General features: G+C 43.7%; 3 protein-coding genes across 5 annotated transcripts in view; all 3 read right to left on the reverse strand.

Moving 5' to 3' along the window:
* The window catches only part of snx27b (sorting nexin 27b), a 13,598-nt gene extending 1,653 nt beyond the window's left edge, over positions 1 to 11,945 (reverse strand). Inside the window, exons 1-13 of the mRNA XM_076012956.1 lie at positions 11,410 to 11,945; positions 8,936 to 9,167; positions 8,643 to 8,835; positions 7,002 to 7,066; positions 6,795 to 6,899; positions 6,621 to 6,699; positions 4,493 to 4,656; positions 4,317 to 4,406; positions 3,858 to 4,007; positions 2,568 to 2,696; positions 1,630 to 1,689; positions 1,491 to 1,539; positions 1 to 1,407 (exon numbers count right to left, since the gene is read on the reverse strand). The exon at positions 1 to 1,407 is cut by the window's left edge and continues 1,653 nt beyond it. Of these exons, the coding sequence (XP_075869071.1) occupies positions 1,340 to 1,407; positions 1,491 to 1,539; positions 1,630 to 1,689; positions 2,568 to 2,696; positions 3,858 to 4,007; positions 4,317 to 4,406; positions 4,493 to 4,656; positions 6,621 to 6,699; positions 6,795 to 6,899; positions 7,002 to 7,066; positions 8,643 to 8,835; positions 8,936 to 9,167; positions 11,410 to 11,738 (1,713 nt within the window). The 5' untranslated portion in view covers positions 11,739 to 11,945 and the 3' untranslated portion in view covers positions 1 to 1,339. The remainder of the gene's footprint in view (positions 1,408 to 1,490; positions 1,540 to 1,629; positions 1,690 to 2,567; positions 2,697 to 3,857; positions 4,008 to 4,316; positions 4,407 to 4,492; positions 4,657 to 6,620; positions 6,700 to 6,794; positions 6,900 to 7,001; positions 7,067 to 8,642; positions 8,836 to 8,935; positions 9,168 to 11,409) is intronic.
* Positions 11,946 to 12,475: 530 nt separating this feature from the next.
* On the reverse strand, positions 12,476 to 13,678 carry LOC142879458 (protein S100-G-like). The gene is made up of 3 exons (XM_076012781.1): positions 13,529 to 13,678; positions 12,886 to 13,019; positions 12,476 to 12,797 (listed from the first exon to the last, which is right to left on the reverse strand). Exons 2-3 carry the CDS (start codon positions 13,012 to 13,014, stop codon positions 12,666 to 12,668), a joined length of 261 nt encoding a protein of 86 aa, XP_075868896.1. The 5' UTR covers positions 13,015 to 13,019; positions 13,529 to 13,678; the 3' UTR covers positions 12,476 to 12,665.
* Positions 13,679 to 20,674: 6,996 nt separating this feature from the next.
* Positions 20,675 to 22,505, reverse strand: s100w (S100 calcium binding protein W). Of its 3 annotated transcripts, none has more exons than XM_076012952.1 (3): positions 21,574 to 22,505; positions 21,158 to 21,329; positions 20,675 to 21,067 (listed from the first exon to the last, which is right to left on the reverse strand). In XM_076012952.1, the coding sequence occupies exons 2-3, from the start codon at positions 21,296 to 21,298 to the stop codon at positions 20,888 to 20,890; spliced, it is 321 nt and encodes a 106-aa protein (XP_075869067.1). In that variant the 5' UTR covers positions 21,299 to 21,329; positions 21,574 to 22,505; the 3' UTR covers positions 20,675 to 20,887. The 3 variants fall into 3 exon arrangements, with proteins under 3 accessions (XP_075869067.1, XP_075869068.1, XP_075869066.1); XM_076012953.1 differs by having other exon boundaries at positions 21,158 to 21,306; positions 21,578 to 22,504; XM_076012951.1 differs by having other exon boundaries at positions 21,158 to 21,306; positions 21,574 to 22,501.
* Between the last annotated feature and the right edge of the window lie 2,966 nt (positions 22,506 to 25,471).

Genomic DNA, 25,471 nt, shown 5'->3' on the forward strand with positions numbered 1-25,471 from the left:
GAGCCACTACGGAGAAGAATAGCACCACCGTGTGAATTACTGACCTGCCCTTAAATCATCTGAAGGATTCTCGGAAACAGAGAACTTGGGAAGAGTGGGACCTCTGCTGCCTGTTTGTGGGTAATGCACCCGTCCCAGCCCATCCGTCCGTGCATCTGTGGGACGACCTCATGACATCGAAACTGGGCGGTTCGCTCAATACTATACAAAGCTAATTGCTCGCTGCACTTTTAATACGTGATTATGCCTTAGCAGCTACAGTCAGAGTAGATTGAAACTGACCAGTGTTTGCAAGTTGGGAAGCTTGCTTGTACTATTGAACGTAGTGGAACTTCCTGAAGTTTCAGCCATTCGTCTCTCGGTCACCGTAGATTAGGTGCCGATTCGGGTGTGGAAACAAATCTGCTCAAGTGATACGTCTTACAGTCTCTGTGGATGGCTCTCTAACGTCAAGGGCTTCCCCAAACGTTTGCCTGTAACTGGTGGCTGAAAGGACAAAGAGGACGCAGCTGTTTGAGATGAGAAGCTCAGTGTTTCCCCTGCAGCTCCTCCTCCTCCTCTGTGACGCTGACTGCACTTTGACCAACACATTCAAAGTGTGAAGACATTTCCTTTGAACGCTCTGGTGCCATAACTTCCACGCGGGTGTGCGAGCACCAGTCCGTTTCACATTTCCACCAAATAGAAAAAAAAAACAGCATTAAAAAAAACACTGACTTTGAGTCAACAGAGGCTAACTATTTTTTTTTAAGTACACTACCAGTCAAAGGTTTGGACACATACTTGTGATTGAATGGTTTTTCTTTCATTTCCATGACTATTTACATTGCAGATTGTCACTCAAGGCATCAAAACTGTAAATGAACACATGTGGAATATGTATGAAACAAAAAAGTGTAAATTAACTCGTTAACAAGTTTTATATTTTAGATGATCAAGAATAGCCACCTTTCATATAATATATATGTGACATAACATATTGAGGCATTTAACATTTTTTTTCTTTTGCCACATTAATCCACATATCTTGCTCATGTATTTGATGTCTTCAGTATGTATCTACAGTGTAATAAGTAGTAAAGATAAAGAAGAAACAGGTGTGTCCAAACGTTTGCCTGGTAGTGTATACATGTATATATAAGAAATCGCCTTGATGCTTGAATACGATGATCTGGATTTGTGTGTCTGTAACTTCTAATGCTTCTGATTTTCAGGTTGGTTGGGATGCAGATGCTTGGCGGCTGCACGTCGTCCGCTGGTTTGGTAGCTGATGGCGCGTCGCTAATGAGCGCGTGGCTAATAGCTGCGTGCTGCTCGATGAGGGGAGGGATGGGGGAGGTTAAGAAGTGACAATTTCCCTTCCCAGGTGCCTCCATCCCTTCTGCGTCTCCGCAGCCGGAAGATATTCTGCGCAACAGAAACAAACGGTCAAGGCTGCGAGCGCGCCGCGCCAGACCGAGGCGGACGGAGCGCCACCTCGCCACACGTACCGTCTTTGCTGCAGTTCTTGTTGTCCTCGTCCGTGGCCTCCTCGTCCACCTGGGTGGGGGAGGACAGGGGGAAACGGCAGCTTGGATTTAGGATTTAGAGGATGGTGACAAATGGGGCTGCAGCGGGACAAGCGCTCACCTCTTTCCTCCACTTGAGCTCGCAGAAGACTCTCTCAAAGCACTCGTGCATGTAGTTGAACTAAGCGTCAGGCCAGGTAGTGCAAAGAGAGAGAGAGACAGAGAGGAGGGGCGGGGGGGCAGGCGAGGGGATTTAAGAGGAACAGTAATGAGCTGTCAGTTGATAAAGACGAGCCAGAGCAGAGATGTGTCGTCTGCACTGACTGGAGACATCGCTTCAAGGTCGTTTTTTTGTTTTGTTTCGGTTTAAACAACAATTTTGCTGTAACCTCTCTGCAGTGAGGGCTGTTTCACAGGCCAGGGCTGGGCAAACCTTTTGACTGGTGGGCCACAATAGGTTCTAAAATTTGACAGAGGGAGCCGGAGCAGCTGGATAGAGTGTTTTGGTGACCCACCTCATAGGAGAAAAAATATATTGGTATATAAACATGTGTTTTAATGTCAGCTGAAAATGAACAAAAGTGTTGCAACAAAACCAGTGTCTTTGTCCACTGTGTTTAGCTCTTTATTGAAATGAGTCTGAAAATACTGAAATAACTGATGAAATTTGAAAAGCTATTTTATGAATTATTTACTATTACTTACTATAATATCTTTAAGTTCAGCGGGCCAGATTAAAAAGCTCAACAGACGGCATAAGGCCCCCGGGCCGTAGTTTGCCCACACCTTCATTCACATGACTAGTCAGACGTGGAAAGAAACAAAGTACAAATACTTCAATACTGTACTCAAGTAGATTTTGCAGGTATCAGTACTTTACAAGAGTATTTCTTTTCCTAATAGCTTTTTACTCTGACTCCCAACATTCGTACACAAATATCTGTACTTTCTACTCCTTACACTGGGAAAATATACTTATTAGTTGTTACTTTTGTGTTCAAAATAGTTTAAAAGGTACAAATTATTTGATCTGTGATAGTGCGAGACTCTGATACTCACGTATGGCGTGAAGATCTTCACCCAGCGCGGTTTCTTCTCTCCCCGGGCGTACTCGAAGCAGAAGGCCATGCCCTCCTCGTCTGTGTCCCACCGCTGCATCTCCCCCCACTCAAACGCAATCACCTGGTTCTGGGAGGAGGCCGAAGCGTCAGTTTCGGGGTAGCGCCAATTTCAATACCTTGGTTCCGATACCAGTTCGAGAACGGTGCCTTTTTTTGATAGCAGGTCTTTTAAAAACCAATTGGAACAACAACAAAAGTACATTGGCATTACATCACAAAACTTTCATGTGGGAGCCACGAATAGTTTATTTTCTATGACTGATAGATGTGTTGCTACATATGCAATGTGTTAATTCTGATGGTTTATTTGTATTATTTTGGTCGTGGAATTTTTTGTATTGTTTAGTATCATTTGCACAATCAGGAGATAACTGGGTCAAAGCTGTGGGCGGCGACAACTAGTTTAAATAGTCACCTGTTCACCTGCACTGATTTTTTTTTTGTGTAACAAGGAGAGAGGAGTCAGTTGTGTCACCATATATTTGTTGACCACTGTACGTCCCCATCTGTAACTTTTTGTCTCCCTAGTTTTTGGACACATTATAATCAAGATGCTTTGTTCCTTTAAGTAATTAATTTTTATTCTACATTTTTGAGCTCAATGGATTTTTTAGTAAGCGCATGTGACAAACAACAAAGCCCGACCTCGGTCTCTCAACGATTTCCTCCAGTAGTGGTCAAATTTTATTTCACATTTTACTGGTGATTCAAATCAGGAGTTGTTTGATCAAAATCATTCAAAATTTGCTTTGGTTGTTTGTTGCACACGGATTGATTTGAGAGTTTTTGGAACTACTGTGCAGTTCATTTTTCGTACTGTTTTTTTTAGTGGTACAACAGTGTAGTTTCCCAATTTGGGATCAATAAAGTACATCTATCTATCCATCTATCTATCTATCCATCCATCCATCCATCCATCCATCTATATATGCATCTATCTATCTATCCATCTATGCATCTATCTATCTACCCATCTATCCATCCATCTATCTATCTATCTATCTATCTATCCATCTATCTATCTATCTATCTATCTATCTAGAAGTAAAAAATAGCCTGAGTACCTCTTAATGATAAACTGTAACTTCCTGCTCCTGCCCCACTTCTCCTTCATCCTTCTCCACTCTTCTTTTCATACGAGTACCACTATCTGCCTTTGTTTTTTTGCTTTTTGTTGCAAAAAGCACTGCTGCAAACGTCCAGTAGTTGGGTCCCCAGCCCTACTTGCCTCCGGTGCCCCTTCCTCCGAGCAGGCGTGCAGCTTGAAGTGTTGAATGCTGATGGCGGTGATGACGTGACCCTTGCGCCGCGAGTCGCACGGGCAGTGGGGGAAGATGATCTCGTTGTAGCCCTCGCAGCCCCGCAGCAAACTTAGGTACTGCAAGAGAAAAGAGCCACGTGGGTCAACCGCGCACGGTCGTGTGATCCCGAAGATCAGGGTGCCTTGCAAGTCTTAGCTGTTCATTTATTTATAACCGCAAAGCAGCTGCGGTATGGTCAGGTGCGAGAGTTGAGTTTCTGACGCTCTCGTCACTCCTGCGCTCCGTTTCCAGTCTGTTGCGTCAGCCGGCGTGAAGGGAAAGTGAACAGGTGGAAGGGAAGAGAGCGGCTGATGCAAGTCGCACCGGGCTACAACAGGAAAATCGTTACCCGTCTGTCAACGTGTGAAGGACGGGAGGGGACTGACCATGGACATCTTCTTCTGCTCGGCCAGCTTCTCCAGCTGGTAGGACTTCTGCTCGGCTCTGACGAAGCCTCTCCTCACATCGTCCGTGGCCTGAGAACGCCGACACAAGTCGTTGTTAGTGGGGGGGGGGAAGCGGGAAGAGAGAAAAAAAAAAAACCTGCGTGGCTCCGGAGGACCTGGTGAAAGAAGTAACTCAGCGCGATCTGGTTGTCATTGAGCAGGACTTCCTCCTCGGTGGTGAAGAGCCACTTGCGGAGCGTCAGGCAGGTTCCAGGTACGGCCGAGGTGTAGTTCTGCACGTACAGCTTGTGGGGGAACTCGTTAGGAGCGAGCTTTCGCACTGAGAGAGAAAGAGACGAAGAGAAGGAGGAAGTCATGTCCACTCCTCACGCGGAGAAAAGTTTTGCGGAGGAAATACAGTGGTGGACAAAGGTTTTTGGACATTGGGGTAAGAATCAGACGCCAACTTTTACCCCCATGCTGCACTTGCACCCATCGGCCCAGCTCTGAACTGGATGTTCCAACAAGATGATGTCCCTTGCAACACACCCAGAGTACAAACTAAATTCTTGTAGTTTCCTTATTTTGTCTTATTAACAATAAACAACAAAATAGTTGCCATTTGTTTGTGAACCTCTGATGCGGCCGAAGCTTTTGAAACACAAACAAAAGTTTTCTCAAGCATACGCTGCCAGTGAAAAGTTTGGACACACCTTCTCATGCATTCTTTTTTTTTTCTTTTAACTTTCTACACTGAGGGATAGATACTGAAGACATCAAATATATGAGCAAGGTATATGGAATTATGCAGCAAAGAAAAAAACTGTTAAATAACTCTAAACATGCTTTTTATGAAAGATGGCTATTTTGAAGAATTTAAATATAAAACGCGTTTGAGTTATTTTACATTTTTATTGTTTCCTATATAATTCCATGTGTGTTCATACGTAGTTTTGATGCCTTCAGTGCGAAACTGCAATGTCAATAGACAGAATGAAAGAAAAGACATCAAACTCATAGGGTGAGTCCAAACTGTTGAGTGCTAGTGTACATTTAACGTCAATAATTGGGATTGAGAAAAAGATTTCAAGGGTGTCCGAAAACTTTTCTCCATTATTGCCGTTACCTCTCTGCAGGTTCATCAGACTGTCATACAATGCCATATACCCCGGACTGTTGCTGCTGACAACGTAAACAAGGCAAACTGATGTCGTTAAAATGCGGCCTTGTGATACGAGGGGATTTCGTGTGCATTTTCCTCTCTTCTCCATGCTCCAATTAACACAGAAAAGAAAAGAAAATGGAATCGACAGAACCGTCCTGACGTCAGTCATGACGCACGTAGCCAGAGAGGCAGAGAGGCAGAGGGATCTAAGCACATCCATGGCATTGTGGGTGGATATTGTGACATGGTACAAAACACAAGAGTTTGTGACGTTCAGAAAGGAAGGATTAACAGAAGAGAGAATATCAAGGAGATGTATGACTCCAGCCATGTAAAATTCTCTTTTATCTCAATGCACATGTATTATTCTCTTTCATCTTTGCCTTTCTTGCCGTAATGTGTGTAAAAAGTCTCACTTAACAATTCGAAAAATTAAATATCGACTGCCTTATAACCATTACGGCAATATAACCTTGAGGTACACGTATACAATATTTAGTTGTGAAACACAGTTAAGTTTGCGGATTGGCTTTAAGTTTACAGGAAAACTCTTCAAATCAACACTGAGCCAATATTTTTTTATAACCATAACGTGTCTCACCTGTCAGCGAACACCACAGAAATAAAAGTGCAAATCCAACCATTACTTGCTCACTGAGAAGTGTGAAGGTGTGTGAGCCTCTGAGAGAAGAACTTATGCTTATGTCACCAAGTAATAACGTCAGTGTCAAATACAAACATTCCAAATAAAACAACAAGCTATTTATCATCAAATCATACAAAATGATGTCGTGTGCAGTACGATCAGACGAACGAGCACTTCTTCGAGTTGCTGTCGCGCTGCTCTGGCTGACTTCATGCTGAATATGTTACTCGAGCTGTGTGCTAAACAGAACAGCTTCAGAATGTGTTCCATTTCATTCCATTTTCTTATTTTCAAATGTCTGACACATCCTTGCACCGTGCCAGCCTTGGAAATGTGACGAGCGGAGCTGAGAGCACAGAATGTGCTCGCTGCACGGTCTGATTCTGATGGTTCCGAGAAGGACGAGTGTCTGACCAACGCCAACAGCGATCGGAGGACGCTTTCAGGAGCGAAAAGCGGCAGCAAACGCGCCTGATTACACGTCTGTACGCACCGAAGGTGTGGTTGATGACCTCAAACAGGGCGAAATAGCTCGCTGTCACGCTGTCCATCCCCAGCTTCATCACCACTGCCTGAGGAAGAGGACAAAACAGAGAGAGGAGGGTTCAAAGATTGCGCGCCGGGTCTCGAACGTCAGCGGACGCACTTGGACGGCTGACGAGGTTACCTGGTAGACCTGGTCAGTGGTGGAGTTTTTCCTCACTCGCACGGTCAGCGTGGTTTTGTCGGGCATGGCTATCCTCAACTCCACATCAGACACGCCGTTAAAGTTCTGGGCCACAGGGAGGAGAAGGTGTGAAGTGCCCGGTTAGTCGCAGACGGACGATCACGGTGCGACGCCCACTCATAGGCCGTTCCTTCTTTGGATGTTTACCTCGTCCGACTCGGACAGGAACTCCTGCATGATGTCGCTTTCCCCGATCACCCGCACGGAGCACACTGAAGGGGGAAACACGCCACAGAAATAAGGCAACCGCAACGAGACAGTTGGACAGTAGGGGGCGCGTTTTTGTGACTGATTAAGGAGCCTTGTTTTGAGTTTTGAATCACCAAGGCTGCCGCTGCTAATGAGAAAAACAAAAAACAAATAAAAACCGTGGTCACATGCTAATGTGGAGAAAACACTGACAGAGTAGGACTGAAGCTCCCAAGGGCCCTGTTTCCATCCAGGAGGCCAATGTGGACACTGTTGAGGACACTGTTGAAAATTCCCGTTTAGGAACAGCCAGTCCCTCTACGACAAGGGCCAGAGGCGGCTGAAACCAAGGCATTAAAACAGGTTACGAAATAGAGGAGAAAGCCAAATGATAAAAGTGAGTTTTAGGAAGAGATTTAAAAGCAGACACTGCAGTTGCCTGCCTGAGATCCCCAGGCAGTGAATTCCAGAGCTGCGGCGCACGGACAGCAGAAGCCCGGTCACCTTTCGAGGCAAGGCGTGATTTTGGGACACAGAGTTGTCTTGCCTTGCTGAAGGATCTCAGGCAGCGGACAGGCTCATAGGAATGAAAGCTGTGAGATATAAGCTGGAGCCTGACCATTTAATAAAGCAGATTTCACTTTAAATCTGAAAGTGCAATGAACAAAATTCATGTTCAGGATGCTGTTGTAACGTGACGTTACGACAGCATCCTGAACAACCTTGAACCCATCAACCTGCTCCATTTAGCACGTGATGACTCTTGTCTAATCGGACTAATTAGTCGGAACAGACTGTTGGACCTGGCGGGACGCCTTGGGGTCCCGCGGGATGAGCTGGAGGAGGTGACTGGGGCCAGGGAGGTCTGGGCATCTCCGCTGAGGCCGATGCCTCCCGCGACCCGACTCCAGATAATGCGGCAGAAGAAGAAGAAGAAGAAGAAGAAGAAGAAGAAGAAGAAGACTGTTGGACCGACCACGGTCACCTGACCCCCAATTCACACCAATTGCGTCTGCGGTGTGGGCACGGAGCGGCGCGGTAACTGCTCCGTATCCTCTCACACCAAACACCCAACGGTGGCGTCCAGCGCGGCGGCTCGATGGGTTCACGGCAGGATTTGCAAGATCGCGCGACAACCCAGATAGTTTGGTGTGTATTTAAAGAAAACAACAGTGAAAGAAAACTCTTTTGCCTGTCTGAACTGTGTCTCAAGTATCACTGTGTGTAAAAAAGAAAAAAAAAAGATAACCCGAACTGCTGGTATCATACAAAATGCAGGTATTTATAGTAAACACACATTTTGTTCATTATACTTTCAGATTCAAAGCTTTATTGTTTGACGGCCGAACTGAACAGTGCTGAAGCTGATACGTCACGTTGACGTTTCACAGTAAACTACAGCATATACATAAAACTAAATCCAGCACCTTGTAAGTTACGATTAAAATCAAACGGATCCACCATGTTTTCACATCATTGACTTTCTGCCTGAACGATTCTACCTGCTGCCATCGACGCGGTTGCGACGCATGAAGCGTGAAAAATCGAAGAGCTACCTCGTTTTCCAAAGCGGCTGCAGACGCCTCCTTCCTCACTCACCTTTCTCCAGGTATTCCTCCAGCCCTCTGCGTCTCGCGTCCAGCTGCTGCTCTGACAGGGAGAAGGGCCACTTCCCCGGCAGCTTTGGGAAAGTGAAGTTGGCAAACTCCCTCTTCAGGTTTTGATGCAGGATGACAAATTCCCGGTAACGCTTGGAGCACAGCTGCCTACCGGCCATGTACACGTTGTAGACCTGCAAGGAGAGAGAGCAGATGAAACACACAGGCTCTTCCAGCGGGTGCAGCTCAGGGCGCCATGATATTTTGGCATGGGCATCTGGACGGCCGACGCACCACAAACTTTTCCTGGTTGAGCTCGGTGTGCTTGTAGCTCGGCACGGAGATGGGCACGGCCTGCTTGTCCGAGTAGTCGTAGCAAGACTGGGCGGAAACGTCGTCGCCGGGATCCAGACAGTCGGCCTCCTGAGGCGACACGGAGAGCACGGCCAGCACCAGCTCCCGCTCCCCGGCACGGATCAGATCCACCACCTGCTTGTGGGTCGCTCCCTCCACATTCACCCCGTTACTGCCAGGAGAGAGGACAAAAAGTTCCCACACTAAATTATTGGGGTCAGGTTTGGAAAACTTTCTCCGCTTGTGGAAAACAGACTTCAGACATCAGTTGCAAATCTCCAATCTAATCTGCCTTATTATACTTGTATATATGTTTGTATTGTGTTTTGTGTGGCAATTCCTTCCTCGAGAGAGAGAGGCTCAAAGATGAAATCAGGGCTTTGAAAACACTGAACTGAACTGACAACTCCCGGACAAACGAAATAAACAAGTCAACAATTCGGTGTTGCCTGTCCAACAGGATATCCGCTGCAACACAAGGAACGGAACATCTTGCAGGTGCAGAGCGCACCTGCGAGGGGGGCGGGGGGGAGCGGGGGGTGCACCTTGTGTAGCATGAAACGCAGGCTCAGCGTTTCAACGGCTCTTTCACTGCCGTCGTTCACGACTGTATAATCAGCACCTGATGCAGTGGCCTTTGCACCTGCACCATCAGCACTTCCCGGCAATCTGCATAGCTTTTAAAAAGGCACGTGTTGCGTCTTCACCTGATACTTTTATCACTCAGCATTTTCGCGTCTCCTTTATGCGGCGACCTGGGAGTTTCCCTTTTCATTTTGTGCTATGGATGTGAGCGCACAAAGCAACGCAAGAGACGCAAAGCGGAGCACGAAAGCGAACGTGTGAAAACTTGGGTTTGTGGCGCCCTGCACTGCACGGAAATTAACATGTTTAAAAAAAGGTTGGTTTGGATTTTATAGACTCGATCACCCACACTTATACACTTAAATTAGGAGATGTACAGTTAGTATTGTACTACTCGAGATAGGTCTTGTTCTCCAGACCACTGTTTAAGGACCTCGGTCTCGTCTCAAGTCTCGCACTGGACGGACTCGGGATTTTTGATCAAGACCAGTCAAGACTCAGCCAACACTACAATGACAGATACTAACAGAAAAGAATTCAGCTGCTTTTTTTACGCTCTGTCTGTGAAACCCAGAGTGACATACACCCTTATTCCTAGTTAATTTATTTTTTTAATTTTATGAAGCAAAGTTGTTCTTTTGAAAATGGTTCAAAATAGTTGGCAAAGCAGCAAAATGTTAAAGAAATTTATTAAAAGATACCTTGCTGAAAAAAAAAGATGTTGCTGTTGGATTCAGAAGCAAAGTTGAATTAAAAAAAAAAAAATACTGGTCGTTTTTTTCTGTTTTGTTATTTTTCTTTGATATAAGAAGTCTTGGTCTTGTCTTGATCTCAACACTCTCTAGTCTTGATCATGTCTCAGTTGGTGCCGTCTTGACTACAACACTGCTTACGGTTATAAAACATCACTAAGAAAGAGAGTTGGAAAAGGCAGCGTAAATAAAGTATGGAGGACGGGTTGCAGCACCCTATTCCAAGAAGAGCGCTAACTTAAGAGACCTGGTAGAATGGAAACAAACCCCACATAGGCATGTTCCACCTCATAAAAATAACGGGGTCACCAAACTGCCAGGTTACCGTGGGACATCCACAACCACAGTCGAGTGCCAGAGCCAGCCAATGAGATGGCAGAAATGGGAGGGCGAGCCAATCAGGAGGGCCGGCCGGCTTCCTCTCTTGTCTGCATCACTTGGATCCGCACACACAAACACAACACAAAAGGCGGCAGTACGGAGGCTGCTGTGTGTGTGTGTGTGTGTGTGTGTGTGTGTGTGTGTGTGTGTGTGTGTGTGTGTGTGTGTGTGTGTCCTCTCCATAGCAACAGGAGCCTAACATTAGCGTGCAGACAGAACCTCCGTGCATACTAAAGCGGCCGCTCTGCTCTGAATGCAGCGCACAGGCAGGCTGAGGTTGAGAAGGAGAAAAGGGAAGGGAAGGGAAGGAGGTGGGGGTAAAAATGATGAAAACACAGTTGCAGAAATGTTGAAATGTTAACGAGTTGCTTTGCGCACCAAAAGAGTCGTTGTAAGCAGTGGTAGAAGTAGCTGACGGTTGTTGTGATAGCGGAGAAGTGTGCTGGGTTAGGATGTGACGGGATGATGCTGAGAATGAGCTCAATGGTTTAGGTGTGACGGGAATGGCTAATGACAACTGACACGCACAAACACTTCTTTCATTGGGAATGCCCTCTACACACACGGACGGTCGTAGTCACAGTAATGACAGCCGAAAACAAGGGTGTGTGTGTGTGTGTGGGGGGGGGGGGGTTCCCGTACAGGCTTCTCACTGACATGCTACCATCGGTTACCAACCCCAAATGTGCTACTTACACTTCAAGTATTCGGTCTCCCTTCGATATCCCGGCTCTGTCGGCGGCGCCTCCTGGTAAAACGGCGCTGACGTGCTGCAGTGGAGCGTACAGCTCCCCGTTAATGCTCCGCAGCTGCCCGCCTTCGCTCACCTGTCCCCGGACATTGAAGCCGTAGCCCGAGTCGGACTTGACTATCCGGACTAGCCGTGGCCCAGAAGTAACGGTCTGGCAGCTACCGCCGCCGCCGGTACGCGCTGTCACGCCGCCGCTACCGGAGCAGGTCCGGGAGGAAGAGTGAGGCAGCGGATGGATATGTGAACAAACTCCTTGTCCCTCGACGTCCGCCATTCTTACTACGCCGTTTGTGGCATCCACGTCAATTTTGCGAGCATCAGAATGTCCCGAAAAACATTAGCTGACAGTCGCCGGGCTAATAAGCTTGGCCAGCTAACCGATTTAGTTGGCCGGAAAAAGACGACAACGTCCGAAAATCCACGAAGACCGCCCCCCGGAAGCGTCCCGTTGCAGTGCGGCGCAGTGCAGTGCAGTTCGCTTAAGCCTTTTAGTTTACCCGTGCCCTGTTCACTTAGTTCGAATTTTAAATAATTTATTTAAAGAATAATTTAGAAACAATGACTACTTTATTCGGATCGGTGAAAATGTGATCCTGGAAAATAAATATGCAGGGACAGGGTAAAACGGTCAGATGATTTCAAACACGAGGGGGCAGCATTCGCAAAGGTTTTACATGCGTTTTTGCTCTCTGTGTTTGTACGGTCTGTTTTGAGCCGTTGAATTTATTCTTATTCTTATTCGGGACTGAGCCTCAGCGAAGGCCTGCTCTTATTCTTATTCTTATTCTTATTCTTATTCTTATTCTTATTCTTAGTCACTCTACAATACAGTGTGAATGTTAGTATTAATTGAAAAGCAAAGACCATGCCAAATATTGCATTGTGAACTGAAAAGGAGATGGCCTACCTATCTGTACATATTAGTATCAGCAGTAGACCTGTTTATTTATTATCTCTAAGCCCCCCCCCCCCCTCTCTCTCACACACACACACACACACACGGAAAACTCATTAATGTGAAATCATTTTATTTCTTTGTATTTGGCATTCTAAGCAGTGCCACAACCAGTGACCATTCTACACTCTGTTGGCTTTTTTCTCTGCATTGTAATTAAATGCTTTTTTTTAGATTACACAATTCAAAAAGGCCAAATTTTGTGCATAGTTACAGAAACAATGCAGGTTCAACAAGGACAGAAAGTTAGCTGCATCCCTCTCCAAGGATGATGCAGAGGGATGTTACAAACACCATAAATTCCTCGAAATTGACAGTGTTGTCACCATCGTTGTCCAGCGCTGCAAAGAACTCTTGTTTGTCTGCATCACTTCCCGACTGAAAAAAGGAGGTATAAGGACAGTGTCAACAGTGCATACAGCAGAAAATGTGTTTCCTTGCTCCAATAGTGCTAACCCACACTTACCATTCCAAACTGCTCATGGAGCAGGTCTGACAGTTCTTTTTTGGACAAAGTTTTATTGTCTCCTTCTTTTCCAGCGTATCGCTGGAAGACATCTTTACAGCTTTTCATTGCACACAGAAGTTCTGACATGGTGACTGGATGACAACATGAAGACATGATTTTTGTTAAAATGAATCAAATCGACAAGATGTGAATATGATGTAGATCACAGATGAAGGCATGCGTGTTCACTCACATCAATCTTTTTTTTTTTCCTTTTACACTTTTGGGCCCTTTCCATTTCCTTGTCTTTTTTGGTTCTTTTTTTTTTCAATGTTTCCTCCCTTCAACCCCTCCCCTTCCACAGCGCAGTTAGAAATAACTTTTCTAACCCTCTAACTGATATTCTAAACTTCTTCTTTTTTTTTTACGAGGAGTAACAATGAATTTTTCACATTTTTCTCAACTGTCTCTATCTCAATACTGATACTTTTCTAACTATTCACATTGCAATTGTAAAAAATGTTTGGTTTTTAAAACATTTACATAATCTCCTATGTTGGCAATCACCCCCAGTGCCAAAAGCAGCCCTCTGCAAACAATGGTAACCACACCCACGGAATGCCTCAGAGTATATTTGCAATGAAATTAGGCTCCAACTTACCGGAATATTTTGGAAAAGTTGAGTAGAAGAGGAAGAGAAAGATTTGAGTTGCGAACACGGGCACAGAGCTGTTAAATAGAGTTGACACACCCTAAGTCTAGGACTCCACCCCCTGCTTCTCCGTTCCCCTCCTTAAAAAAAAAAAGTAACAGGATCAGAACAAGAGAAGTAAAATACTATAACTGGGGCCTATTCTTTTAGAGAAAAAGGGTGATCTTTATATCAACCTGACCTTCACAGGTAGCATGTAGACTTTGTCTCTTTTAATGATACACAACGTCAAAGTCAATCAATTTGGACACATCATTGCAAAAGTATGGCAAAGGCATCGAGCTTTAACACCGAACAGAATCTTTACAGCGTCAGACACCACTTCACATTGGCCCACTTCTGTGGCTTTTGTATTCGTACTTGTCCTTCTGAAAGGAAATTCGAAACCTTCGTGCTGAAAAGAACAATCACGTGACACAAATGACGTATGAAGTAATGAAGTATTGCTGTTTTGGTCAAGTTCAAACACGAGCCACATTTTTCATACCTTCACCTGCCTCTGCAAGAACAATGAAACTCAAAAAAACTCAAAAGAAGGGTGTGGTCACAGCATGACACAAGATTTTGTGGTGACTGAATGTGCTTCAAAGATCCCCTCAGATGATGAACGTGGCCCTCAGTAGCACAGCAACATCACACAACAAAACTGTTCCAGAAACTCTGTTAATTGACTCTTTACCTGCATGATTTTAGAGTCAAAAAGACTCACATTTCTTTTCTGGACTGTGTCACAGGCTGTTGTAGTTCAGAAACTATTTAGTTTGTTCCCATGGCGCAACACAGCCTCTGAGTATGATCCTGCTAATCAGAAGGGTGGAGTCACAAATGTTTACTGAGTTATACTTTATGGTGACTCTCTGCTGCCTAACTGAGCTTTTTTTTTTTGCGCCAGAAACACACTGTTGCTGTGTGCTGCGCTGTCCTTGCCTTTCCAGCTAAAGTTTTCCAGCCCATCCCAACCGATGTGTGTTTGTGTGTGTGTGTGTGTGTGTGTGTGTGTGTGTGTGTGTGTGTGTTCGTGTGCGCGCGTGCGTGCGTGCGTGTGTGTGTGTGAAGCGACTTGTTTACCTCAAACAGAAGATTTAACCACAGGAAGGAGCTAAATTAGAGTATAAAATGCTGGTGGAAGTCACAGTGTAAAAAGGAAAGAAGGAATCCTAAAAATGTATTCTCTCTTTTATATCCTACCCCATTTTCAATAAAATGTTAATTCAAACTGTTTTAAAACAAGCAAAGAAAAAGTGCATGAGGCATTATGGGATGTCCACAAAAACAAAGGATTGTGCTGTGGCTTAACAGGCAGCGAACAAAACCATGTTTGTGCTCCTTTTTTGTGCTCTTCCTGGTGGGCTCTGCCAAGGAGGACGGCTGTTCATTTTTTGGGAATGTATCACATAACTCCTAAGTCTAAGAATTGGGAAAATTGTCATACGATCCTCATTAACTGGAATAAGCAGTGCCTAAATAGGTCAACAGTCTCAAATGTTTCAACAAAGTCGATAATCTTGTGCATATTGGATCTGGCTGACGTGGAATGAAAGGAATTGCAGTTGCAACCAAACTGTTTTGCTCTAAAAGTTACCAAGTGATTCAGACCATGGTGTTTGCAGATAAGGCGGTGCAGTGGTTAGTACAGTCTCCTCCAAACAGTGAGGACTCGGAGCCTTTCTGTGTGGAGCTGTTGTATGTTCGTCCTATATCTGCATGGGTTTGTGAAGGACACCCTTTTAAGGTGAGTTGGCAACTCTATACTTCCATAGGTGCGAGAGTGAATGCAAATGGTTGTTTGTCTTTTATAAATTGGCAAGCTGTCCAGGATGTGACCCCGCCTTCTTTTTTACACAGCTTGGACAAACTATATATACTTATACTTCTGAATGTCTGACTGCAATCATGTGATGTGATGTCACTGACACGTAACTGTTTGCATCTTTTCTCGTCTCTTACCTTTGTTATGTTATGGACTGCACAGCAACAAACACAGTACATTTGTTAAATGTGAGAAGAAGATCTGACTTAAAATAAGGGGGCAAAAAAAAAAGTTTGGACTTATTCTAAACTTTTCTTCTTGGGCAGAGTTTTTTTTTTTTTAAGGCGGATCTTCCAGACTCCAGCTAATTACCAACAATCCTGGTGGGTTTATTGTCTTGATTTGATTTCAACATGCAGACACACATTGCTATTGTGCAATTTTCCCCATAAGGAACTAATAAAGGTTTCTTTCTTCTTCTTCTTTTTCTAGATACTGCACAGGCACAGCATGTCATTCAAGTGCCATTGGAACTTAAAATATAATTAAACCTGCAAGCACGGTTTGCGGGACTAAGCCGCCGTGGCCGCTGCCGTGGCCGCCGCCGACCCCCGATTAATCCCGACCTCTGGTGACGCCCCACGATGCCCGCCGACGTCCAGCGAAATCGGCCTACTCTGGAACAAGTGTAATGAATGATAAGCCTGTGTATGCAAATGATGCAGATTTTTCACCTCCAGTTTTGTTTTTTTGTTTTTTTTTGGAAGAGACTGTCAAATGTAAATTATAGGTCTTGATAAGACAAATACGTTTGGGGTTTGAATGACGTCTGTAGCACTTTCCTAAAGGAAACTGCAGCCATTTATGTGTGTTTTGAAAGAGAGGGAGAAGAAGAGAAAGGCGTTAGGCTACTGCTCTAGCCAGAGCAGAGGCTAACGTTTGCTCCGCTTTTGCAACATGGGAAACAAACGCTTCAAACACGGTCATTTCTGCGCCTACATGAAAGATATTGGTATCATATTTTAGCTAAGAGCTTCAGCAATCTAACTGTGTAACATTTACCGGGGTGTGAGCAACGGTGTAGGCGTGGTCAGTGAAAAAACGGACAGTACATTTTTGGGCGATTTTAAACAACTTGAAATATCTCACTTCCTGTTTGTCGTATCAAAAAAATTAGAGCTTGACGAGACAAACATGTGCACGTTGATGCAACATTCCTAGGGGGCGCTATGGCCATTTTAGTGTTTTATTAACCTATCGGCCTGTAGGTGGCAATCTGGAGAAGCTGAAGCCTTGATTTTGTGCCGGGGCTCAGTCCCGAATAAGAAGAAACGAAGGAAGAACAATCGGGTCTCCACCTTGCGATGACCTGCTCGACTTCAGAGCTGGTCTATCACCGGGGCTCAGTCCCGAATGAAACACTGCATGTGTGTGATTTTCATTACCTCCATTTCAAAGCAAGCATTTGGATACAATATTTAAAACATCTCAACTGAAATCCATTGTGAGTGAGGTGGTTTAGTGGTAGGTATCTTAAAGTAGAGGGGTTAAGTTGGGGCAACTGAACTGTTCTGAATGAAGACGCCTTTCAGATGAGAGGCCAAACGTATTCACAAGAACAAGTACCGTTGTCTCAACTTAACCCTTCTACTTCCAGAGGTAGGTAGGTGGCTGAGAAAAAAAATCCAAATCACCAGCTGTAGGGACCATGGTATTGCATTGAGTTTCTTGCAAGCATACATCAGCCCTAATCCCTAAAATGTATTATTAATTCTGCCAATGGAAGAAAAGCCCCACAAACCTGTGTATCCATGTTAAGATAAACCTTTGAATCATTGGAAAATATCTAGACTCAAGTCTTTAAAGCCTCCATTTCTTCTCCTCTCTTAACAAGACAGTCTCCGGTTCAATGTTAACCAGTTTGGAGGTAAAACAAACAAATAAAGAAAGAAAAATCAACGTTTCATGTTTGCTGCTATGATACTACAGTAAACTTCTTAAATGCGTCCAAACACATTTTGCCTCTTGATGAGGTTAGATCTGTTGCAGATCCCGCAGATTGAAGAGCAATTAAACACAATGACAAATGGATCTAATATTTAGTAGAGAATTCATTAAATCTGTGTTTAGCTCAAGATCCCCCCCGGCATCGGATTACATAATACGAGTTCAAACGCTCATTGGTGGACTGATGGGTGGGCAATGGCGCCACCCCACTAGCAGGGTCAGTTATGCATTTCAATCCCAAATGCGCAGCCAGCCAGGCAAGCCGCTTCTGATCTTTCCTCACTCACGGCAGAGTTCCCCCCCTAAAATTAGTTCACGTCAAGCGTCAAACAGGGACCCGGGTTGAAATCTGCTCCGATCGGCACGGCTCCGGAGCTCGGCTCCGAGCCTCAGTAACTAAAAAAAAAAGTCAAAATATTCTTTCATAATAGAAGAGAGGGAAGTATGCGTCGTCACGTGTGCTTTTTCGGAGCTAAATAGCGCTGTTACAGCACCCGTTACAGCAGCCTTTTGACTGGTTTTTGAAATATATAACTGACGCTATATATTTCAGCTAACGTTTGCTGCTGCTTGTATATGTCCGTCATTTTAGACAATAAAGAGAAAGTCCACAGACATCTCTTCTTATTTTAAGAAGAATATTAGAAGGAGAGAAAGAGACGACTGGGGAGCAACAGAGGCTTCGCGATGAGGAAGTGGTGGATGGGGAGGAGGAGGAGGAGGAGGAGGAGGAGGAGGACGGTGTGGTGGAAAAGACAGATCAGGATACACAGCCAGAAGCCAGGCAGGACTCAACAAAAGCAGCTATTCGACCTGTTCCTGCACCAACAGGTGAAATTATGACTGTGTGGCCTTAATAATGAAATTGACGCCTAGCCTCGATGGTAACGTCATATGGAGAAATGTATGTTTTGTTTAGTGTGTTTCCATTAAATTACAAATCATGACATAATCATTTAAGCTTTTTCATTCATGTTTATTGGTAGTTGAGTTTCATTTGTCTGAATAGATATGAGGAGCTATTATTACATCCATAATTGATAATTACTATGGAGAGGGGGGTAAATATTATTATTATTATCATCATCATTATTATTAGTAATGTCAGAATAACTGATTTTGCCTCTGGTTTGTCATATATATCTCCCAGTCAAGAGCAGAGCAGAGTCTGTGCACATTAGATCAATAGTAACATTAAATATAACACAATAGGCATTTCCTTCAGTCTTTCTTATAGTTTTCTACTGGCCGGTTTACTGCAACAGTATAATGACATCCTGAAATTATGGCTTTTAGTTTTGGTGTGCCACCCCAAGATTGTTAGTGTCCCCATCTGGCCACTCCTATGAAAATTTTAGGGAGGCGCCACTGTGGGTGGGACACATCCTGGAGGTTGGGCAGGAGAGTAACTGCAAAAACATGTTGTTACACTCATCCTGATACTATTTACAGGAGGAATAAACCCCCTCTTACTTTATTCGAAGGAGGTCTCATTTCCAACATTTTATTTTTCGGAGTAACAGCAGTTGAAATTTGTCAGGAAGTTGCTGAGTTTGTACTTCAGTTATGGTCGAACTGCAACTGAGTGAGAGAAGCGTTTGAATTCAAAAATCCAGGCAGACACTGCCCTCTTGTGATTTTGAAAAATATCGCACCTTGTAGGATCATTTCAGTCCAGCCAATCAAAATCATGTGATGTATGTAGTAGCCGATGTGAAAGATTTCATCTGAAAGTTAAAAAAAAAAAATAAAAAAAAAAAAAAAAAAAAAATAATAATAATAATAATAATAATAATAATAATAATAATTATATATATATATATATATATATATATATATACATATATATGTATTCTGTAAAGCTGACAACAAAGCCAAACAAAAACAAATTTGATATAATATTTTTTAATGCAAGTCAGTCTGATAGTATGTGAAAATGTTTTTGAACAAAAATGATATAAATAATCAAGTTATTATTTTAGTGGTGTTTATTTTCTCTAAAGAAAAAAAAGAAAAAAACCTTGCCCCCGCAAAAAATGGTATCTATGATTAAAAAACGTGTGTAACAAAAGGAAATAAAATTACAATAATTCTGTCAGTGTGCTTTTGTGTGTAAAGAGCTTAGATGTAGTTTTTGCAAAGTAGCAGGTATGTGTATGTTTTAGACCCCCTTGAGTGTGCCACGCGTGGTTCTTGGAGTTCATGTGGAAGCACTAGGAAGGAATGGTCACTTCCAAATGCACTGTCTCGTCTAAGTTACACAAATTTAAACAAGAAAAACTCGTGGCGGTTGTTTTTCAATGAATATCATCTAATGCCACAAGATGGTGCCAAAGCCCAGCACAAAACCTAGGACTAGGCTAGAACTATAAAACAATCAACATGACAATCAAACCATATAATACAAAAGCTAAAACTGGGGGACTTCGTCAAGCTACAGTCAGGTCGTATAAGCAAATTTCTAGCTTTTCCTCCACCTAAGTAATTTACGACAGTCATTCATCTAATGATAGCGTATCCTGTATGCATCCCTTTGTCTTATTGTGTACTTTAATTTAATGCTCAATTCTACGGTTATATTTATTCGTAAAAAGTCTGTTCTGATTACCCACATTCAGTCACAGAACCAGTTTGAGCTGCTCAGCGTTGGTGGGAAATGTGGAAAGCTCCTGCACCGCTTGTACCGCACTGTTCCAACACTTAAACACATTAATGTTGATCAAACGTCTAAAATGAAGGGTTGATAATACGTGTTGTTTTTATTTCTTATGATTTGCACAAGTATATTCGAAATTGAACCAGATACTGCATGATATCAAAGTCAGGTGACATGAATCTAATATTTGAGAACTTGTCACACCGTGGTGGGGTTCCTCTCGTTTCAGATCACGCCCCCCTCCTCATGTTCCACCTGTGCGTCTGACGGCATGGAAGAACTGGAAACCGGACTGGAAATATGGCGGCGGGCCGATTTACCCCAGTGGCCACTCAAGGTATTGCACCAAGAGGCATTTTCCCCATGCGCACGTCTGTCAGTGACGGTCTCCACGCAACTGCGCATGCTCTATTATCTCATCAATGCGGAAGTCAAAAACTTTTTTGGACCCATGCGCTGGGTGAGCAACTTCATTGAAATAAATGGGACGCCATCTTGGACTCTGGGCGGCTTGGTCCTTCCATTATTGAAATTATATATAAATATAAACATGAACAAGAGGAATATAAATAAGAGTATAAGTGCTTCAAAATTTTGTGTGCCTTGTGATAATGGTTTTGGACCCACGTTTGTAAGTGTTATGTAAAACAAAACAAAAAAATAATGTTCCAGGAGAAAGACACTTCTTGAGATTCCTTTATTCTCAAAAAGTATTTAAACAAACACATAAACAAAACATAACACAACAAACATTGCGCTTGCAAACATCACTGAAGTGTACACACAAGGCTTGTCAACGTTGGTGGACTGAGTATGCATGCTTTGTATGACAAGAATGTATATGAATGCACTACAGTGCTACAAACAATGCAGGTAACACCAGACACCAGAGATGTTATTCGTCCTCATTTCCTTTGCCTTTGCCTTTCTTGCCGCCTCTGCCCGTCTTGTTGTGGTACAAGGACTTGGCCAGGTCCATCACGCAGCGGGAGAATTCCTTGAAGTTGACCTCGCCATCGTGGTTCTTGTCCAGCTTTTGCATGGCTTCCTCGATATCATCAGCAGTTATTTTCTCCTGAGGGAAGACACCGCCATGGTTAAACAGAATCTCGGAAAGCAGGTGCTCGGATGTTTCGGTGTCGTGTCAGTGTCCGGTGTCTCTCACTCTTATTTCAGGGCTTTTGATTTCATTCTCCAGCATGTTTTTCAGCTCCTCCTGGCACAGTTTGGGTTTCTTGGGGTCATCGCCGGCGTACTCCAGAAACACCTCCACAATGTTTTGGATGGCTTCTTCCAGGCGAGTCATGGCTGTAACTGAAGAATAGCTTCCTTTTAAACTGAAGTGACGTAAAACAGGTGAAAACACACAGAGTGGAGCTAAAAGTCTTCCGCAGACGCTGTCACGTTAAATTGGATGGTGACCGAAAAATTAACAGAAACATTTCAGTGTGGCAGACCAAGACTTTTAGCATTCATATCACAATGAAAACGACAACATTCATCAACAGTGGAAAATAATGAAATGCAATGCAAACCAGTGTTCAGACACGTCCTGAGACATGTCTGTTCTTTTGCTGCTACTCACCTCAGAGTTTTCTGCAGGTGAAGAAAGATCACACCTCTGCTCCCAGGTCAGACTGACAGACTGTGACGAAGCCTCCTCTTAAAGGGGAGACGCACAAAGACAGACGGGCACACCCACACCCGCAGGCATGCGCTTACATTGCATAACCACACATAGCTGAGGAGAGCGCTACCCCACGTCTTTGCCTCTCCCTATATATTTTATGATCTGCTTCACTCGCTAAACTGACAAGATCTTTGTGTCGTCATCCAGAGTGACTCACACACTTACAAACGTATTGTTTTTTTTGTGTTTTTTTTGTTGTTTTTTGCTTTAAGCGTAACTGAGCTGGATGGAAGAAGTCAGTCACTGGCAGGGTGTGCCAGTGCGAGCCTCTCCTCATCATGTCAGAGTCTGACTCCGGCAACTCCTGTTATACAACTCAAAGAAGCCTATGATTTCCACTCGGCTGTTCCAAGACGGCAGAGTGGAGGCTTTCCCCTCATGTGTCAGCTGAGAGCGGCCGGCAGCAGCCTGTCCTCGCTTTGGCCGTATTACTTTCACTTATTGAACACTATTAGTTTTACCATGCAGGGGGGTAAAGAGGAAACGGAGACGAAGGATCATGTGGTGATTGTGATGCTCACACACACACACACACACACACACACACACACACACACACACACACACACACACACACACACACACAAAGTTCATCTTTCCACACATGCCTGACTGTGGTGTGTGTTACAGTGTTACCACTGGAAGGGGGCACAACCTCTTTGGAAATAATATAACGCTAGCATCCATTTCGTTGCACCTCATCTTGTGCAGCATTTTTAACATTTTTCATGAGAATGAAAGAAAAGACATTCAAGTCATAGGGTGTGTCCAAAATTTGGCTGGTAGTGTAACTCAGTGCTATTATTCTTGTCCGAGACACATCACAACAACAACAATGGATTCTTGCATGGTTGGGTGTATTGTGAGAGCTGTGAGTTGCACAACAAACATTTAAATTGTCAGGTAAGTCGGTGTTGAAATATGGTTCAGCTCTCCAGACGCGACAGTTTGAGGTGTGTTTTTTTTTTTTTTTTTTTTTTTTTTTTTTTTTAATTCTAACTGAAGCTGAATTAAAATACTGTTTTAGCATGGAACAAATAGCCCTCAATGAAATACAATTCTGCTACAATTTTGCTTGACAGGTTAAATGTAGCACAAATGAGAGGTGCCAGTAAGTCAGTGGTTTGAAAAGGTAAAATAATAAAATTAAATACTTACAAATTTGTTGTTTATTCCTACTGGGTTATGGTAATTGTCTTTGTTGTTGTTTTCTTTTGATTTTTTTTATGCAATTGATCATTGCTATTAATTATTACTTAACAGCTCATACAGATCAGAAAATAAGTTATAATACCCATATCTTAATCATTTATTTATCTGTAGTTCCTTTTTTTTTCGTGGAGGTTTAGGATGACATACTCTATGTAAAATGACTAACCTCACACAGGATGTACAATAAACCCATTTGTTTCCAAAACATTTTATCCAAAACATACCAAATGAGTTTTGATTTCCTTTTGATGCTACTGTGAAATGTGGACAAGTAATGGCAAAGAAGGAGAATTCAGCTGGTGACCAGATGTGCAAGCACCTCCGTCAGTAAATAATAAAAGTGCCCTCCAGTTTCTCCCTGTTTCTGTCAAACTAAGCCGACCTCGGGTCTTCACGCACTGTGCAAGTAGCAAATAAATGTCATTGAAACTGTACCAAAAGTAACTGCACATTAGTTTCTTTTTGTGAAAGTTGGGTTGTTGTTGTTTTTTGTTTTGTTTGTGTGTGTGGCAGCTTGTCTAGTTTACCTGGACAAGGAATATATGGAAAATGAATGTGGGGACGGACGTCTGTACAAAGAACATGATAAAACCTGTAGTTGGTCACGTGATTGATGTTCTCATCGTGGCCTCTGCAGTGACAATGACGACAAACAACGCAGATGGAGCCCACTTTTATGTTATACTTTTCCTGCCGCCTCACAGAAAGAAGGTTGTGGGTTCGATTCCAGGCCTGTGACCTTTCTGTGTGGAGTTTGCATGTTCTCACTGTGTCTGCGTGGGTTCTCCGGCTTCGTCCCACAGTCAAAAACATGCATGTGAGGTGAATTTGAAACTCTAAATTGTCCATAGGTGTGTATGTGAGTGTGAATGGTTGTTTGTCTTTGTTTGTCTCGATGTGGCCCTGCGATGAACTGGCGACTTGTCCAGAGTGTCACCCTGCCTTCGACCTGTGACAGCTGGGAGAGGCTTCAGCAGACGTAGCGGATATTGAAAATGGATGGATGGACATCCTCACTGACATTTCACTGACTAGTTCCTATATGGACAAACTACGGCCCGGGGGCCAAATGCGGCTGGTTAAGCCTTTTAATCTGGCTTGCAGAACTTGAGGAAATCATATTAATAGTAAATCATAAAACAGCTGTAGTTCAGTGTTTTAAGAGTCAATTCAATAAAGAGCTAAATAACGTGGGGCTTCAAAGACATATTTTGTTGCAACTTTGCTTTTGTTTCTTTTCAACCGAAGTTAAATCACATGGTTTCTACATATCACATGATGTTTTTTCCTCCTATGAGATGGCTCACCAAAACACTCCATCCACCTGCTCCTGCGCCTCTGTCACATTTTAGAAACCCTTTGTGTGTCACGAGTCAAAAACTTTGACTACGACTACGACAGCAGAGAGCAGCGGGAGGCGGACAGAGGATGTCAGTCGACTGTTTTAGGAGAAGTGCGACATCTTGTGGCCAAGAAATATATGACAGGAACAAATCCTCGCTTACTCTTTACACCAGGAGTCGACAAACTTTATTTGCAATGGGCCACATGACGGAACTGTATCGTGTCGGCGGGCCACGGTTCGACGACGGGGCTGCTGGTTGGAAATTGCGCTAACGTCCCGGCATTTTTTTGTTGACCGGGGGAGTGGAAGCACGCTATCGCTGTCGCGCTACGCTAACGTTTCGGCAAAGTTACGTGCCGCCAAAGTTTCGTTGGGGGGGGGTTATGACTGCCTTCAAGCGGGCCGTATGTGGCCCGCGGGCCGTAGTTTGGCGACCCCTGCGTTTACACGTTGAGCAGGCGACGCTTGACACGCCACCTACGTGATCACCAATAGCTAGTGTTGGTTTAGAATTTTCCAGAATATTTCCCAGCTAATCAAGACACAAAAAAAAAAAAAAAAAAAAAAAAAAATTGTTTCGTCATGCTGGTGTGAGGAGGACGACCTCCTTGAGTGCTTGTTTTGGCAGCAGCTGCTGGGTGGTGCCTCCCCTGTATCCTTTACTCTCTCCACAACGCTGCAAGGAAGGAATGTTTCCCCATGATATGACGACTTCTCATCACTGCCAATGTTGTGAGCAGAGATGGCAGCAGCAGGGCACCAAATGAGATTTGCCCAGGCTTGGGGATGCGGAGGTGTGTGTACAGCAAACCGCCAAACAGGAAGTGACTGAACACAATATGAGAGAGAGAGAGAGAGAGAGAGAGAGAGAGAGAGAGAGAGAGGAGGGCGTGTCCCGTGGTCCAGTAAATCTGTGGATGAGATGGTAAAATGTCTGTATGTATGTATGTATGTATGTATGTATGTATGTATGTACACTACCAGTCAAAAGTTTGGACACATATATTTCTGGTTTAATGGTTTTTCTTTCTTTTTTTTATGACTGTTACATTGTAGATCGTCAAGGCATCAAAACTAGGCATGTATACACATGGAATATGTATGAACACATATGGAATTTTAGATGATCTAGAATAGCCACCCTTCATAAAAAAAAATATACAGCTTCACATATTTAGGCATTTAACTTTTCTTTTGCCACATTAATCCACATATCTTGCTCATACATTTGA

The sequence above is a fragment of the Nelusetta ayraudi genome, unplaced genomic scaffold (assembly GCF_046127955.1).
Source record: "Nelusetta ayraudi isolate G7.1 ecotype Tasmania unplaced genomic scaffold, CSIRO-AGI_Nayr_v1 ptg000136l, whole genome shotgun sequence".
Classification (NCBI taxonomy): domain Eukaryota; kingdom Metazoa; phylum Chordata; class Actinopteri; order Tetraodontiformes; family Monacanthidae; genus Nelusetta; species Nelusetta ayraudi.

Coding starts and splice junctions, on each gene's coding strand:
- LOC142879458 (XM_076012781.1), bottom strand. CDS start 13,014: ATGTCAGAACTTCTGTGTGCAATGAAAAGCTGTAAAGATGTCTTCCAG. Junction 12,798..12,885: donor TCCATGAGCAGTTTGGAATG/GTAAGTGTGGGT, acceptor TCCTTTTTTCAG/TCGGGAAGTGATGCAGACAA.
- s100w (XM_076012952.1), bottom strand. CDS start 21,298: ATGACTCGCCTGGAAGAAGCCATCCAAAACATTGTGGAGGTGTTTCTG. Junction 21,068..21,157: donor TCAAAAGCCCTGAAATAAGA/GTGAGAGACACC, acceptor GTCTTCCCTCAG/GAGAAAATAACTGCTGATGA.